The following is a 19,347-nucleotide window of genomic DNA, read 5'->3' on the forward strand; positions in this document are numbered from 1 at the left end:
CTAAGGCCAGCCACCTTTTAAACAGGGTTTGATGAAATCATGGAAAAGATTGTGGGACAGGTTTGTCTACCATAAGAAGCTGGATTCCTTTTCTGCCATTTATTCCTCTTTAGGTGATTAAAAAAAAATAATTACCAAAGAAACTGAAAATAAAGAACTTATTTGTGTAAGAAGACACTTCACAGGAGCATAAAATATTAAAGTAAAAGTAAAACCAAAGGAGATTGAGAATTTGCAGTTGTACCTTTCCATACGTAAGTCTTTGAGGGTGGCAAATTCCAGATTGATAAAGGAACGTTTTTCACATTAAATATATAAAAATAAAACCCCAAAGAAGAATTCCTAATCTGAATTAATAGCACAGAAATATAATAAGCACAGAATTAAACCCCTGCATTTTCAGACATAAATCAGCTGAAAAGATTGGATGGGAAAATGATATTTATGTCCTAGTTGGAGTTTTTCCTCTGATACAATTAATCAATAACAACACCCTGGAAGAAGCTAAGGCAGGAGTGTCCTGGCTGGATACAGACCTATCTGTACCCAAAAATATCATCTTAAATTTATCAGAGCGAATTATAAGTGGAGAAAAATCATGTAAAGCATGGAATAATGGTAATTTCTGTCTATGGAATGCACAGATGCTCTTGGTACTTCCACAGAAATCAAGAATCTGGCATCAGAGATGGACTAATTAAGGAAAGGGAAATGATTAACCAAAAAAAATGGGCAGAAAACCCCCAGATTTTAATTTATGTAAAGGCCCCAGAAAATATGACCAATGATGAAGGGAAGAGTCCAGCTTAATTAGACACCAACACCACAGCGAAGGGAAAACCCAGTTAAGGAATGTGGCTCCTCCAGCCAGAGCCAGGAAAAGGCATCTGAACCTTGACAGAAAGGATGGAAAACTCTCCCAGAGTTCTCCTCCTCCAAGACAGCCAATTTACCAAAACTGGGAAGGAGACAGGCAACAAGGATAAGGCCCAATCCTTAAATTCAGAGCCCAAGGAGGCAGAACTATAAAATCCCAGCTCTAAACAACCGGATGCAAGGTCTGAATTTCCTGCTAAAACCCCAAAGGGACTCCAAGCTTCCCACCCGAGGGAATTTTCACACGAATTCGAGATCAAAGGGAGATCACCTTAAAGTGTCCCCAAAGGTCAGCAGCACTTTGACACGAGCCACAGCTCCACAGCTGAGGATTCCCCAAATCCTCTCCCTCCTCTCATCCAGGACACAAACTGCCATTAAAACATTTGGATTTGTTAACTTTAATCGTGGATTTTTAGGCTCACTCCACTTAACCAGGAGCTGCTTCCCAGAGCGATGCAGGATCTTCAGAGAGCCCTGGAACATCGGCTGGGTGGAAAAATCCCATCTTATTCCCACTAAAACCAACCCAAAATGTGAGGAATAAGCAACAATGGATTACTGGAACACAATCAAAGGCAGGAGGGAATGGCTGTGGCAAATGGCCCGGATGGCTCAAGCACACGGCCGGGATTTTCGGAATTCAAAGCAGTTTTTGCAGCAAGGACTCCTTTAAAAGGACCAGAAAACAACAGTGTATTCATTTCAGTGAATATTCCTGAAAAAAGCAAGGAAAAAGGCCTTCCTACTGGGAGTGGAAACAGCAAAATGGATTAACCACTCAGCAGAAATAGGGAGGGTTGCAAATAAGATTTTTTTAAAAAAATTAATCCATAAATCCAGGTCTTTTAAAAAGGAAAATTCCTGGAAGTGTTAAACTTACACAGCCACAAACCCTGTGTGGGTTCTTTAATAAGAGAGAAAATGGGGATAATATTGCACCCAGATATACACTAAAGGCTGAAAAATTACCTCCCCTCTATTTATTTCCTTGCAGCCTGGAATATCATCCCTTAGATTGACATTTGCATGGAAATCCAGCGACAATCACCAAAAAACTCAACATTCCGATAAAGAGCTGACAGAACAGAGATTTTTGCATCAACATCATCTGGTTGTTATTCTACAAATGCATATAATTCCTAATTTACCCTTTGAAAATTACTACAAATCTCTGAGCTGAACGTGAAGTGAGAACTGAGCTCTGCCGAGCATTGCGGGGTGCATGGAACCCAAAATTAAAGGTAGAACGATGCCCACCACTTACAAAAACTAGAAGGTGATTAACATTTAACTCTTAAATGTGCATTTTTATCTTTTATCACTGTTTCAAACTGCTGCTGTGTTATGTTACAACAAAGTCGTGGGAGAATATAAAAACAGCAGCAGATAAATGCAGGTTCTGAAACGAAAATTTTTAATTAACACATCATAAACTGCTTTGGAAAGAGCTCCAGCCAAGGCTGGACTGGCTGGAAAAACAGGAGCATGACCAACAGGTAACAGGGATTAATTAACAACAGGAGGGGTTTATATATATATAAAAATTATTGCTTTATTTTTCCACTAAGAGAGGAGTTTTCTCTAAATAAATTAGAGTTTTTTGGGAAAAGGGAATCTCGTCCCCTTCGAGATCTTTGCATTGAAATGCAGCAATTGAAAAATAATAGAAAAAACCCCCTACTTTTAAAATGAAAAGCATTTCAAATATCACAAGGACTCAGTGAGCTCTAAATTAGCACTCACCTTTTCAAAATTATCTGACAATCGACCCAAAATCATGCCTAATTACCCAGGAATTAATCTGAATTTAATCAAGATTATATACTTTGAATAAAAGCCCGTTTTCTCTTTGCTCTCAGATTCAGTGATCAACTCACCCCCACTGCACCGTTCTTGGGATGGCACAGATTTGCTGTTTTAACTTTTCAAAAAATGACCCGTGTTTCATGCTTTTGGCTGCTTCTTTTGACAAATAAATACAATATAAAATGTGCAGGGCAAAACATAATTATCCTGAGGAGCACCTGCATAAAATCAGGGTGCAGAGATTTGTATCTCAGGTGCAGAGCACGGATAGTTGGGCAAATTTATGCTTCATCTCAGTATTGTGCCAAGATCCCTCTTCAGTACATGCAATAAAATACATTCGTATCGAAGACCTCCGTGCAAAATCCCCAAAAGAAGAGAAGAAAGAACCCCCCAAAAAGATGAATTCGATGGTGGCCTCAATAATTAGATTAACAATCAATTACATTTCTGCCAAAGTGTTTGTTTGCTGGAGAAAACCCTCCCAGGAAATGCATTTAAACTTGGGCACAGTGAAGCAGCCACTGCCCTCCATAAAGTTCCTTTATATATTTTTCCACAATATGCACAAAACCAGAATATGAAATCAGAAACATTTTACACATTCTCATACTTCAGAGAGCACTAACAGCATTTTACTCGTCGAAAGCACTTTATCTTCATGTCTCTATAAGGCAGAGTTGGTGCATAATAATGTAATTTATATTGCCTAAATGTTATTTTGGGAGCATTGCATCATTTCTCAAACTTCATGACCTTTACAATTTTCTAAACTTTTATTTCCCTCATTATTCTGAACAGATTTCATTACATATTTTGAATGTAAACAACCCTGAATAATGATGGGCCCCATTACGTATGTACAGCTCTGACAATCGCGCGCGGGGCCGAGATGGAAACCCAGTGCATTAATTTACCTCTCATCTGCCGTAACTGCACTCCCATAAAAAGTTTTATACTCAACTCACATAAATCACGGGGAAGAAAAATGAGAAAATCTGGTGGCTAACTCATCTTCCAGCATTCTGCGAAAATGAAATTCACTGAAATACCTATCAAAACTGCAATCATCAAGAGATAATGTCTTCTTAGGTCTATCTGCACTTTCCGATTTAATTTCCTCCATGCCCTTGACATCCACAGATACCATTAAGATTAAGAGCAGCGAGTAACTGAGCAGTTCTCAGATTTTGATATATGGGGCCCAGGCACTAAATGTAATATCATCATTTGAAAATTAATGCAATATTTCTTTTGTTAGTTTTTCGACTCGGGAAGCGGGACGAATACTCGGGGTTCTCGCCAGTAATTTCCCCATCAGAATGCCGTGCAATTATGAGGAGATGTGCACCTGGTCAGAGGTCACCCAAATTACTCCATCATTTAATGAGCACGGAGATCAAACCCGAGCACACTGTTGCTGCCGAGAGACGCCTCGCAGCCTGCTACATCAAATCTGATGGAATCATTAGAGTAATAAGCAGGAAAATCTGTTTGCAGATTAACCTCTGGTTTCATGCTGCTTTCATCTAATGGGGCGCTGTGGAAATCTTGTCAGCTTTTCATCAGCCACGATCAAATTACGGGAATTGCGAACAAACCGCCGGCGCGATTGGAAACAACACCCGCACGTGCCGGGGGTTTTATGCAGATGCCAGGGAAAATCACACTCTTGATATTTTACAGCGTTATTTACCTCAGCTGATCACTCCTCTCATCCGTCTGCGGAGCCGCATCGGGGCCGCTCCCATCGGCCTTTTCAAGTTTACAGCGGAGAGCGCGAGTCAAACAAATTTCTGGGGTAAATACGAGCGGGGTGACAAAGGGAGAGCCAGATAAAGGCATGGGGGTCACATGGATGAAAGGTCACGGGGTCCCCACCATGGCCAAGGGTGGGGGAGGCACCTCTGCCTCGGTGGTAAATGAGAGTGATCAAAGTTTACTTTTGAATAAAGACACACAGACATTAAAGTGCTGTTTCACGTGGAGTGGCTCTGGTTTCTGAGCCCGCTGGTAATGGGAAGTGACAGGGCAAAACTTGGTTCTCTTACCAAGTTTCTACAACATTTGTCACCGTTGGAACAACAAACTACTGCAACCCTTTGAATATTGTGCCATTAACATATTCTGCCTCTGATGGTTTGATCCCCCGGTTGTTTGATTCACATCTGCGACTAAAAGCAGCAAAACCTTGGAACAAATACAAGTGGTGTGTGCACATTAATTTAATACACACTCAGTGCAGTAGGTTCTCCACAAATCCTCCGGATCCACGGAGCCCCTCTGCAGGAGCAGTCTGTATTTCATCCCTGTAGGCAAATGGAGCCAAACAGGATGCGTTTTTCCATGGATATTCATAAGCCATTGATCTTCTGCGGCGTGATTATCTAATATGAACCTGATCCAAAGCTCCTGAAGGAGCTGGAAAGATTTCCAAGGGCCAGGCTGCTGCTGAACAAGGGGAATGTTTGGGATGCCAACCCTGGCACAGCCAGAGGGTCCATCAGCCACCAACTGACAAGTCAGGGACACGAGGGGCCCCCTTCAACAGGGGACACAGCCAGACCCAGCACTGCTCCTCAAAAAGCACCTTCCAAGCTGGTGCCTCCCACTGGACACTTAGTGGCTCTCCAGCCCATCCAAGTGGAAATTTGGGATGTCCCTGGATACAAATGTCACTTTGGTCATAGGTGGAAAACCTCTCCACCCCCCAACCTTCACTCATTTCCTCTCAGACTGGGACAACATTTGCAACTGGAAATTTCACCCACTGCTCAGCACAGCTATGGAAAAGCTCAGGAGAATTAATTTTAGGGATTTACACTAGGAAGAATACTTTGAATGATATGTCTCAACCTTCAAGTGAAACCATCCCTTATTAGTTAATAAGTGATGCAAATCAGAGGGGTTTTTTCATAAATTCATGGAATGGTTTGGGTTGGAAGGCCCTTGAAGATGATCCAGCTGCAAGGCCTGGTTCAGGTGACTGTAATACAACCACCAAATTACAGTGAACTATTATTTATAAAAGTGTCATTTACCAGGGAATCCCAGAATCATTTGGGTTGGAAAAGCCTTCCAAGCCCATCGAGTCCAACCATTAACCCACCACTGACCATGTCCCCAAGTGCCACATCCACAGGGCTTTTAAACCCCTCCAGGGATGGGGATTCCACCACTGCCCTGTTCCAATGCTTGGCCACCTTTTCCATGGAGGGATTTTCCCCAATATCTGACCTAAACCCGCCCTGGAGCAACCTGAGGCCATTTCCTCTCATCCATTTTGCAAACAGGTGAACAGAAAAGGTCCCTTTTCACTGAGTTTGATCAACCCTGTGTTCTGGATACTTGAAAAATGTGAGCATCCTGGTGTAAAGCTTAGAAAGGTGCCCAATTCCTGCTCTCCGTGGTGTGTTTTTAATCAGGAATAACAAATTCCACCATTCTGTGATGGCAATAAACCATTTTATGCACTCTGATCACCACATTTCTCAGCGTGGTAGCTGGAACACAATGACAACGCTCATCTCTATTCCATATGAAGATAAAATTCATGTTTAAGTTACTTAAATGGTTTTTTAATGGACATAAAATTTTATTTCCTTCTCATCTAATGTGTACTTTGCAGGAACAAACACTGGGCCCTTCAGGTCCTCTGTGTTCATTTGCACCCTGGGAGACTGCAGTGGTTTAGGTTGTAACCTCATGCTGGTCAACAACATTTTGGGCTCAATGCAACCAAAACCATGTAAAATCCAATGGCAGAATTCAGTGCTTGTCTACAAAAATGCCAGTATTTACAGTCTAAATAGTAGGAGTTAATCACTGATCAGTTACAAATCATTCATCTGCATAATGAATATTTAGCACTATTTTAGAAAAGGGCCCAACCTGATTATTTCACGAATTCTTAATTTTTTGAAAACTTGCAGAAGATGAGTTATTTTATTATAACCTTGCCAAAATTACCTCAGCAGTGGCTGTGCTCTCACACTTCCCACTCCATGAGGATTCTCCTATGTATCCATCACCTTTTAGGAAGGAGAAGATCAGAAAGACTCAAGTTGAAGACTCAAGTTTAATGTTCAAGCACCAAACTAAAGGCCAGACACAAAGAGGCATGAAAATTTTAATTCCCAAAGAACACCACAGTGGTTTCCCTAAGGGAATTCTCTCAGCTTTAATAATTTTTAGGACATGTGAGATAAAATGTCTTCTATTAAAAAAAAAGAAGTGAAAAATCTTATTTTTAAATAAATCAGTTTCAACAGGGGAAAATCCCAACCCTCCATTCGGCCTCTGTAAGAGACAATTCAAGCCTGCAGAACATAATTGACCAGCATGGAATTTTGCCAGGACAGCAAGATAAACATAATTACTCGTATTAAGAGCGTTAATTAATTGTTTGTGAACACAAATAATTGACTGCTTGGTTTACAGCTCGCTGGGAAGCCAAGGACTCTGTCAGACATCACTGTCCTGTGGCCACCTGAGGACCACGGGGTTGTGACACCACAGGTGAGAAACTCCGAGAGCAACGATCAGCGAGGGGCCAGCACAGTGACAGCCAGGAAATAAATACTAACACTTAATAAAAAGAAACACTTCATAAAATATTGACACGTCATAAAGGAGAGGGGTTTTTCTGGTTGGGTTTTTTTTGGCTGACCATATCAAAGAAAAACGTGGACCTTAAAGCCCATCCAGTGTCACCCCTGCCATGGGCAGGGACACCTTCCACTGTCCCAGGCTGCTCCCAGCCCCAATGTCCAGCCTGGCCTTGGGCACTGCCAGGGATCCAGGGGCAGCCACAGCTGCTCTGGGCACCCTGTGCCAGGGCCTGCCCACCCTCAGAGCCAGGAATTCCTTCCCAGTATTCCATCTAAACCTGCTCCCTTTCAGTTTGAAGCCATTCCCTCTTGTCCTGTCAGTCCAGACTCTGGTAAATCACAAATTGTCAAACACCCTTTTTTCACAGAAGGGACTCAATAACAGATTATCAAATCAAGATAAAGACTCTTAAGGTGGGAAAAACCTCCTTACACGCATTTGGAGATGTGGGAATTAAAGTAGCAGAGCCGGAATTGTGTGGCTGAGATCTTCTGAGGAATATCCCTATAATTTATTGAGTCCAAAAGGTCTTTATGGGCAAAATCTTGGGATATGGAACAGTTTCCAGCACAAATATTCCTACCTGCAGGTGCCTTGGGAAACAGTTTGTTTCCTCGAGCACCCATTCCTAGGACAGATTTTCTAAGATGAAAGGGAAAAGAAGCCTCAAACCTGGAGGTTTTTGACAGATCTTTCAAAGAAACATTCCCTGCCCATGGTAGGGGGTGGAATGAGATATTATAAGATCTGTAAGATACACAAGATCTCTTCAAGGGATCTTTAAGGTCCCTTCCTGCCCAGTGCTGGCATTCTAAATGCAAAGCAGCCCATTTATTTAATGAAAACATAATTTTATTCCAAATTATTGTGAGTTACCCTATAAGCACTTAAGGCATCCTCATTCCACAGGGGATATTTCCAGCACATTTTGCCCCAATCCCAGAGAAACCCTGAACACCACTCAACTCTCTTCCTGCTCCCCACCTCCCCAGGCTACTCCAAGCCCACAGAGCCTCTTCCTTCCCACTCTTTGGGAACATTTGCTGTTATAAACCAGGCCTGCAGCTTCTGCTGTGGCAGAAGTCCCAGTTCAGAACAAGTCCCAGCCAAAGTCAATCTGTCAGGAGCGAAGCAGCTTCATTGTGCACGAGAAAAATCCCAGGAAGCTGCTGGATTACAACTCCCTGCCACCAGCAGGGAGGCAAAACCTTCCTAAAATTTATTTAGGGGACTCAACCCGCAGCTGAGATCCCTCTGGAAGCAGTAAACAAGATGGATTTTCCAGCTGCTCCAAGAATTCTGCTCCTTATTCCATTTGCTGATTCCCAACACATTTCTCACATGGCACCTTTAGAAAAGGGGAGCTCCTGAGAACTGGGCCAGGATATCCATCCCACCAGGATGGCCATCCTTTCCATCCCACCAGGATGGCCATCCCACCAGGATGGCCATCCTTTCCATCCCACCAGGATGGCCACCCTTTCCATCCCACCAGGATGGCCACCCTTTCCATCCCACCAGGATGGCCATCCTTTCCATCCCACCAGGATGGTCATCCTTTCCATCCCACCAGGATGGCCATCCCACCAGGATGTCCATCCTTTCCATCCCACCAGGATGTCCATCCCACCAGGATGGCCATCCTGTCCATCCCTCTAGCACTCCCAGGAGATACTGGTACCCAAGCTCCTACAAATCACCCTTCCCAAGTGATTCCCAACATGATTCCCAACAAGAGAAAAGCGATTTTTTCCAGTGCGACACACGATGCTTTTAACAGCACTATGGAACTGTGGGGATTATTTAATTATTCCATGAAAACATTAAACCCTTCTCAGGATGGATGCGCCATTAATAGCGAATATTTTAATTTAATGGGATTTAATAATCACTTTAGATGAACTATTTAATGTTCCACTGATTGCTGATACCAACATGTGAGGCTCAACCAGCTCCTGACTTGTGACAAGATTTTAGTTTTCCCAGTTTTGATCAACTGACAAGTTTTTAATGCTAAGCCTGGCTTGCCATCACTTGTGGGTTTAATATGTTTACTTAAACCAGAAATATTTTGCACCTCAATTATTATTATTTTCTGCTGCAGCCCTGAATGGAATTTAAGTCAATCCATTATTCATAAAGCAAAGACAAGAGAAAACACAAAGCTGTGCACTTCTTTCACAGCCTCCAAATGACTCAAACACACCATATTTATGCATGCAATATTTGATTGTGTCCCTGTCTCTCTTTTTTTTTAATATTTTTTTTTTAATCACAAGTTTGTTGTTTTCAGATCAGGATATGCCAAAAATCCAACACCAAGCAATTTTTGTTTATAATTAAGGCAATCATCAATCCAGGGATTGTAGTCCGGTTTATTTCATCTCTACATCAAAAAAAAGTAAATTAAAAAAATTAAAATTCCCTTGAAATGGGGAGATAAATGAAAATGTGAGTGCCTTCACACAATAACAGTACCCTGACCCTCTGGGAAATGGTTGACTTTCTCAATTCAAGGTATTCAAAGCTCATTTAAAAGTGTTCATTTGGAATGCAGATATCAAAGATGATGCAAATGTTCAAGAGAAAATTAAAACTTACCAGATGTTCTAATCCAGCTTTGATGTTTGCAGAGTCCCTGTAAGAGAAGAACAAAAGTTCTAAATAGTTGCTAAACCCTTGTCTGCAATGATTTCTGTTTAACTCTGAAATGGCAAAGCTGGGTCATTTCTCCAGTGTGTAAAATATTTGATTTTAATACAAATATTTACCTGTAATGCCTAAAAAATATTGATTATCCTAATGCACAGTGACAGAATTAAACCCCCAAACAGCACCTGCCCTGAAACTGCTACAAACCATAGCAATGCCACTGGATACATGTTTAAAACCAACATTTTTAATCTAATTGTCCCACTATTTATACTGGGAAGAATCAGCCAGGCCAGGGCACGGGGTTGTTCATCAAATCCTCATTTGGTGCTCCTGGCTCTGCTTTGCCACCCTACTGAAATCCCGTGCCCCTTTCCAAGGTGACAGAGAAGGAATTGTGATTCATTCCATGGGTTGTGGCAGCCATGCTGCAGCTTGGCATCTGATTCCTGAAAGCTGCAAAAAACACAAATGTACAGACAGAAAATGGGGAAAATTTTACATGAAGGCAGCTCCAAAAAAAAAAAAAATGGACCAAACTATCCAAGGAAAAACACCTAAAGGCAAGAATTCAGAGGGAAAATTAATCCTTAACACATCCTGCTATGGAAAAAAATTACAAAATCCAATGGAAAACAAATTAAAAATTCCCCAAATCCCGACCAACTGAACAAGGAGATGGCTCCTGCTTCCATCAGCTCCAGGTTCTACCTAATTCCAGCATCACCTCTTGGAAGGTGGGTCATTGCCACAGCAAACAAGGAGAAACCAGCCCGTGGGGATTGCAGGGAATCAGTTAATACCACAGTATTACCAATAACTGGTACTACAATTACTAATTATTTGTAATTTCCTAAAGCTTTTCCAAAAATCTGCTACACGGTTTTCTTCTATTTAAATGTCCCTAATGAAGTGAGAGGGGAAAAAAAAAAAAATGTATTTTCACTATTTGAATTTTGAAAGAATTTATTCTTCTCAGCCACACTGGATTTATCCCAAATTGTCTCCCCCATCTTGAGCCTGAAGGAGGATCCAGGGAGAACTCAGAGCTCCTTCCAGGGCTTAAAGGGGCTCCAGGAGAGCTGCAGAGGGACTGGGGACAAGGCATGGAGGGACAGGACACAGGGAATGGCTTCCCAGTGCCAGAGGGCAGGGATGGATGGGAGATTGGGAAGGAATTGTTCCCTGCGAGGGTGGGCAGGCCCTGGCACAGGGTGCCCAGAGCAGCTGGGGCTGCCCCTGGATCCCTGGCAGTGCCCAAGGCCAGGCTGGACATTGGGGCTGGGAGCAGCCTGGGACAGTGGGAGGTGTCCCTGCCCATGGCAGGGGTGGGATGGACAGGATTTAATCTCCCTTCCACCCCAAACCATCCCGTGGTTCCATGATCCATTTTGGAGGTGCTCCCTGGCCTTCAAGGCCTGAATTGCTTTGGGAGAGGGATGCAGGGCAGGGCTGGGAGGAGCTCCCAGGTCAGGCCCATCCCTGCCATCAATATCTCCCCCCAGCCTGTGCTGAAAGCAGCCTTAATTCAATTACAGGCCTCAAAACTGATAAAAAAGGTCCTGAAGTGGAAAATGTGAAGAGATTATTGGCAAATGAATAAAGATTTGTATCGAACCAACACACGGGAGGTAGAGCAGGGCTTGGTGGGGCTTTTTTTTCATCATCCCCTGTCTCAAACCTTCTGGGAACAGCGAGTTTCCCTTCCCCTCCTGCAGCACATCGATTCCTGAATTAGGCTGCAATATTAAATAATTAATATACTCGCCATGATTGATGTTTTGCATTAGTTGAATATTAGGTTATCAATCAAAATCCACTTGGTTTAATGTAATAATATTGAAAAAGTGTCACGGGCTGTTCAGCCAATTTGTAGTTGAGGCAGCCCAGACAGGAATATTGGTGTAACACAAGGCCCTAACGCAGGAAATGCAGTGCTCGAACATCCATAAGGAAAACATTATCAAACTAACCAGGACAAGGCTGAGCTTGTCCTAAATAAACCTTGGGGCACCTGTCACTTCCAATGAAAACCTCTTCCCAGCCTGAGGCTGCTGGGCATCAATCAGCCACGCTATGGCAGGGTTTTATCTTTCAGTTAACCAACAGATTATATTATAGATCTTATGCAATTATATTCTATATTATATTGCATTATATACACAATACAATAATTTATATTGCATAACTACAGCTATATTTATGTAATTCTACATAATAGTCATATATCTTAAATACATACCATAAACTATATTATAAAATTAGTTATGTTTGTATAATTATATATAATGATCACATATTTAAATTTTATTATTGGTAACATAAATTATACCAACAAGACTCCCATTAATACTATATTTCATTTGTTGTTTTAGGCAAAACCAGACCTATGGTCACAGCTCAGTCTCCCACGTAGCCTTGAGTGCCTGCAGAATTTTCAACCACAAAACACCACAAATAAACACCAGGAGCAGCTTCCTGCACATCCAGCATTCCAATGCTCACAGTGAAGAAACCATATAGTTGTATTAATTTGGGATCATTACCAGGTAATTATGTTTTACTCTGTTTTACACCCCGGAGTCCCCAACAAGGCAAGTATTTGCCTTTCAGACCATCTCCAGAGCAGCACCTTCATTTCTTTGGTTCATTAGGCAAGTTTGATTTTATTCCTGAGGTTTCCTTTTTCCTACCAGAGAAGCTCTGGAATTGTTTCCCCACTAAAGTCAAGATTTGCAGTGAAACACCACTTGACATGCACGTATTTAAAATCATCCCTTAAACCCAGTAAATGAAACTCAGGCTCATCCAAATGTTTCAGCAATGCCAGGGGAAAAAAATTCCAGCTGCATTCGAATCCTGGTCATGAGGGACCTGCAGCAAGAAGCTGGGAATTCAATTAAGGAAGTTCCATCCCTGCCCACACAGCAAGTGGAACTGGAAGAGTTTTAAGGTCCCTTCCAGCCCAAACCATTCTGGGATTCTCCAAGTTTCACCAGGTCTGGGATTACTTAAACCCACAGTGACTGAGGTGATGAGAACTTCCTTTCCCAATAAATTAAATTTAAAATATTCCCTAGCACTTGCTGAAATCATGACTTTAACCTGGCATATATTCATGTTCCTAAAAATACTCCCTGTATCAAACTAACCATTAATCAAGGGAGTTGAAAAAACCACGGAATCACAGAATGAACTGGGTTGGAAAAGACCTTTAGGATCATGCAGTCCAACCTAAGGCTTCCATGCAATGACACACTGTGTTTCTGCCTCAGGATATCCCCAGATGAGACACTGCTGAACTTGTCTTTTTTTTTTTTATTGCTGCTCTTCCCAATCTTTTCTGCACATCAAACTACTCAAGAAAAGCAAACAGTTTGGGTTTGGGAATCCTACACCCCGAGAGGAAAAGCATCCACGATACTGTTTTTAAAGTGTGAAATGCTGTTTTGTTCTACCAAGTATCAACTTCAAATGATCTGGAGCTGATCCTGGAGAGCAAAGACCCCAAAGCTGGTGGTCCTGAGCCCAGTGGATCCCTCACTCCAATCATCCAAATAATTTATCTCAGGAAAAACCAGTAGGAAGTTTGGCCAATTACTAATAAATTTAAATGCAACAAAGAGCCAAGAAGATCCTACGAAGGTCACTTGGCAAAAGCAGGAGGAAAAGCCAAAGCCACCCCCCTCACAAACACACTGGAGTAGCTTGGAAGTGCCGAAGAACTCAGTGGAATATAATGCAAACCAAATCGAATCATGCTAAAACCAGGCACTTTAAACAGGACACAAGGTGAAACCATTTCCATAATACGTTATCCTAGAGAAGAGGAAAATCAGTTCCCAAGAGACCTTATCAAATATTCAAGAGGGGGAAATATGTAATAACCCTGGCTCAGAGAGTAAAATCCAAGACTTCATACAGTTGAAATAAATACTGAAACTAAACAGAGGAGGAAAAACCCCAAAATACAGTGTTGATAAAAGCAGTATTTTCAAATAGACCCTATAAAAATATTGCATTTCTTGGTCTGTCTTTCCCAGGTAAACAAGAGACAAAATAACTACCCAAAATCTCCTGGTTTTGTTTCATGGAAGCTTCAGGTCGGGTTTGGAAATCCCATAAATCACAAGAGACAAAATAACTACCCAAAATCTTCTAGTTTTGTTTTACAGAGGCTTCAGGTCAGGTACGAAAATCCCATAAATGACCAAAGCTGATTTCTCTGTCCTGGTTGCCTTAAAGCCACTCCTCAGCTCAACCTGGTGATTCCAAGGACACCATAATGTGCAAGTGCTTGGAGTTTTCCAACGTGGAGTGGGGTTTGGTTGGGTTTTCCCCTGGTTTTGGCTGGCTGGGTGGGATTTCTGCTCCTGCTCCCTTCAGGAGGGAAGCCTCGTTCCTCCCCGTCTGCATTCCCAGCAAACACAGGCAATTAAACGTGGGGCTCCGGAATGTCACGGGCTCTGTTAACCAGCCTTAAATAAATTAGACAACTTTGGCCTGGTTTACCTTCTCTGTAATATTATTTAGTAGATATTCAATTAAAACACATCCTGTAGGTGAAAGTGTAGGAAAACATTTCCATAATGGACATCAGTGGCAGTCGGAAGTGCTGCTAATTGGCCTCAAAGTACAAACCAGATTACAAAAGTAGCAGAAAGCCCGGCAGTGTAAATGCCCACAAGGCTGGGCTGAATATTAAACAAAGCCCAGCAAGTTCCAACGTTGGGAAGCACAACTATGGGAAAAACTCTCCGGACTGGTAGAGAGTGTTACAGGTTAATGAGGAACATAGAAGGAGAGCACAATAATTATCATACCCACCACCTCCCCATCTGTGGTGGGATGGCTGCAGAATATAAACACAGTTGATCAGCATTAAGGCTGCCACTAATTACACGTCCTGCCATTAGCAGAGTGTGAGCAGAAATATTTGAAACGTGAGCTTTTCCTCTGCTCGTGGCATTGAGGAATATTAAATGCAAGTGTAAGTCAGGGAGGAAATTTAAATGTTCTAAGCACTAAAACAATTTGAGTACAATCGATTTTCCATTTTCTGAAAGCTTCTAAATCCCCTCATTCACCCAATTACTACTGTACTTAACCTAATGAAATTTTATTCTGCAGGAATAATACTATTCTCAAACAAATTGTTGAAAAAAATATAAGATTAAAAACTTCGAGACAAAGAACAAACTCCTAGAGAAAAGATGCAAATAAAATTACTATCATAATCTTTTGTTTTTTATTTGCAAGTAGAAGAGTGAAGAGAAACAAAAGCATGGAACATAGCATCTGTCATATCAGAATATAAAAAGATGATCCTGGCACCAAATGAAAAAGCTCTAATTCATTTGCAAATCAAGCCTGCCAGTTCTATTTCAAGCTGGCGGTAACTGTCAAGAGTTAACAAGATAATCACTTTCAATCCTGCCTTCAATGGTACATTACACTGTTATTCCATTCAATAAGGCCCTTCTTTGGGGCACTGGATGAATGGTTTTCATTTCGAACTCACACAAAAAGTTGCAGAAAAAAAAATCCATGGGGCTTAAGAAAGAAATCCCTTTATGGGCATTTATCTGCCGGCACTTGCTTTTAGGCAAAATGAGATATTTGGATACATTGGTGTCCATTCACTTCCTCTATTCCTTCAGGCCCTCAGTCTGGTGATAAAAAAAAAAAATCCCACAAGGAAACCTCAAGCCTGTTTAGTTTGGGGTTGGGTTTTTTTTAAACTATCTATGCACATTAAACAAGTTCTGCAATAATCTTTGGTAAATACTTCTCACCATGCTGGAACGACACCGTGTTTGAACAGCTCCATCTTTGTCTAAATTAATTAAAAACTGCTCAAAACCCAGTAAATGCTCATGAAAATTGTGCTTAGGGAAACATTTGCCAGTTGCTCATTAAATATTCAATAAAAATAAAGTTACCAATTAAAGGCGCCCTGCCTAGGAAACAAGGCAACCTCCAATTTATCTGAATTAATTATTTGTAACTCTTTTTAAGACTCTGTGCCATGAATTCTTCCCAAGGAGAGAAAATCTTCTAGAAGTTTATTAAGTATTTTAAACTCATTTGCTGGCACCCAACTTTCCACTAAGACCTGTGAATAAAACACTTCATGCTCTTGCTCAGTGCTCAAAATTCACATTGCAAGACACAGCCTTGGTTCCATTGCACAGATCTCATTCTGTTATTGCATGTTCATATTTAAAGGTTGGGACTGATGATCTTGGAGATCTTTTCCAACCTCAGTGATTCTACACTGGCAATTTAAAGCTTCTAGACTGACTTTGGAAACAAATTGCCAATTTTTTTTCCATTTTTTCTTTCTTTCTTTAATCCCCACAGATCTCAGTTCAGAGAACAAAGCTAAAATCTATATTTAATATCTGAACTGAGCTCAGCTTATCCAACCTTTAACCAGTGCAGAGCTAGCAATACTTTTTATTTAATTTTTTAATCAGCAAAACCCACTTTCCTCAAACCCAGGGACCCACCTCACCCATCACTTCTTATTCCATTTGCAGAACTCTGAAGATTGTTGATTGTTTTTCTAATCCACCACTACAAGTCAGACATCATCTTTCCCCATGCTCTTCATGCAAATGCTCCTTTCTATTCAGGGTTTCTTTTATGGAAAATCTAAACACCACAAGTTATGGCTTTGTTTTTGTTCTTTGCACTTCACAAGTTCTTCAAAGGTTCTAAACACAGAGATGTTCTTATAATTAAAAATACACCTTAACAAACCCAAACCCTCCATGCCTTTGTGTAGCACTGGAATACAGCTGGTTTTGTTGCCCTGCTGCCCTTCCTTCCCAAAAAGAAGGAATATTAAATAAACAGTAATTAAAAGTTCACACAATTTTGCAGGATCTTGAAAGAGCACAAGATGATGCACTTGGAATAGAAATTAAAAGGAAGTGACAGACGGATTTCAAGCAGCAGGTCAGATTCTAAGCAAGAATAATAAAAGTCCCAAAAAACCCAGGAGAAATTTGGGATGTGCTCCCTTCCTTTCTAGCCAGCAGCAGGATGACACCAGCACTGCTGAAAAACAAACAACTGATTAAAAAATAACAATGACCCAACAACCGACTCATTTCCCCAGCTCAGGAGGAAGACCAGGCTCACCCAGCAAGTCTTAGATGCACAGATTGTAAGGCCAAAATTTAAAAAAAGGTTTCCAATATCCCTAAAGACATGTGCAGCACTTTGGGAACCGTGGTCAAGCTCAGCTGAGCCCCACAAATTCCCACTTTGCTGAAATTCCAGCACCTGGGAGTGCATTTGATCCAATTTTAGCACACTGAAACTTCACGATGTTTTGGGCAGCACCACTGGGAGGGATAAAAATCCAGTTTGGAAATGCTTTTACAGGGCTCCTCTTTGTCCCTGCAGGTTGAGTTGGTTACTCTGGTTTAATTCCTCTCCCTTCTTCCATCCAGCCTGGGTTGCTCTCCCTGAGGGACTCAGGGGCATGCTCAGAATGTCTCAGAATGTCTCAGATACGTCAGACAGGTCCAGGTTTTCAATCACACAAGGTAAAAAATGCCCTGTTCCTGAAAAGAGCAGATCTACTCGATCTGAGAATATTTTGTTTTAATCTGCTCAGCTACCTCAGCTTTTCTGGTCAGAAGAGATTTGAGTTTCAGGCTTTACTTCACAATTAAACTTTTTTTTTTTTTTTGCATCTCAACTCAATGCAGCCCTAAGGAAAACCTTTGGAAGTCTCCTGCTTTCTCCAAGATGGTCAATTCCAAGAGACCCAGCCTAACTTCCAGTAAGGAAGGAAGTTGTATCCTCTCCTAACAACTTCCACGCTGGGCTGTGTCACAAGACAAGTTTATAAAATTTTAAAAGGTAGAGCTAAAGTCATTCAAGCTTGAGGGGAAATTAGATCCTTGGCCACAAATGAAGAGGAAGAAATAATATTTAATCAAAATTAAAAACAGGAATTGATTGCAATTGCAAACATCTGACCAAACCCAAGCCTAACAGACAATGATAAAAGTAACCTGGAAGTGCTTTGAAATTAATGAAAACATGAGGGGAAAAAATCAAATCAAATTCAAAGCAGCTAATTGGAGCTGATGAAGGAAAGGAGATGGACAGGGATCACTAGAGGGATCCCACACACAGCAGTTCCCACTTCGGTTTTCACAGGATTCAGTCCAAAACAAGGCACCCGCTGGACATGGCCCACACCAACGTGGACTAGAATTTGATGTCCAACACAGCGTGGTGAGAACAACGAAAGACCCAGAAGTCCCACTAAATCACAATTTGTATTTTTGGCAGAAAATTTGACAGCCTAGAAGAATCCCAAAACTACCAAGCAAAGCTGTCTGAGCTCTTCATGCTCCTTGAGTTGCACCAAAACCTCCTTAGGGCTTCACGTTTCTTTAATTATTAACTCTAAAGTTCTTACCACACCACATTGGTCTCATTCATTTCACACTCTTGCTTTCACTAATTTGCTTTTAACCTTTTACTGCCATGAAAAACTAACACCATCTGTTTTCTTTGGCATTTCTCATTCCCAGCACTTCCCAGAGAAAGTGTCTGGTGGAAACAGAGAGCGGGACTGGCTTTGCAGGATGGAACAAACCCCCAAGAAGCTGCCAGCCAACGTCTAGACCAGGAATCCCAAAATGGTTTGGGTTGGAAGGGACCTTCAAAACCATCTCGCTCCAGCTGCCCCACCACGGGCGGGGACACCTTCCCCTAGAATCTCCCAAAAGCATTTTGTGTTTTGGCATTTCTTCAAGGAACTGTGAGTAATTAGTATTGCACATTATTGGTTTACCACCAACTGGACCAAAATGAGACCAAAAAAAGACAGAACTATAAGGCATGTCTCGTTCTACAGCCAAGATTTCCTTCACAGGTTATTTTTTTAATATAGAGTGAAGAGATTACTGAAGGAATTGAGCACCATAAACATGGCAGGCTCCAAGGAAAGTTGGATCTTAAGGAATTGGGAGGTTGATGGTTAAAACCAGCACTTCCTGCTGTATCTGCAAATCTTGGAGGTGAAGTGAAATAATCTATTTTAAAAAAGACCAAATAAGTGACCAGATCCCAGAGGATTCACAGACCATACAAAAGACCTGGGAATGTGGATGATCCAGCCAACACTGAGCAACCACTTCTGGTGGGAAGAATTCCAAATGTGCAGAGAACCCAGGGAATATCCCACAAACACCTCAAGTTACAAACCCAACCAGTAAATTGTAGCCAAATTTATGTGCCACACGTCCCATCCAGCGCTCACCAACCTGCTGCTCATGAGGGACTTCCTGGGATCACTGAGGCTGGAAAAGACCTCCAAGGCCATCAAATCCAGCCTTTGGCCAAATCCTGCAATTAAATTCTATTCTG

The 19,347-nt window shown here is 41.6% G+C and overlaps 1 protein-coding gene across 3 annotated transcripts in view; it reads right to left on the reverse strand.

Moving 5' to 3' along the window:
* The window catches only part of RSRC1 (arginine and serine rich coiled-coil 1), a 99,716-nt gene that overhangs the window by 43,568 nt on the left and 36,801 nt on the right, over positions 1-19,347 (reverse strand). For all 3 annotated transcript variants that reach the window (XM_082287815.1, XM_082287813.1, XM_082287814.1), the window contains one exon: positions 9,898-9,934. In XM_082287815.1, coding sequence (XP_082143941.1) covers positions 9,898-9,934 — 37 coding nt within the window. The remainder of the gene's footprint in view (positions 1-9,897; positions 9,935-19,347) is intronic.

Source organism: Coloeus monedula, assembly GCF_965178545.1.
Source record: "Coloeus monedula genome assembly, chromosome: 10".
Lineage (NCBI taxonomy): Eukaryota > Metazoa > Chordata > Aves > Passeriformes > Corvidae > Coloeus > Coloeus monedula.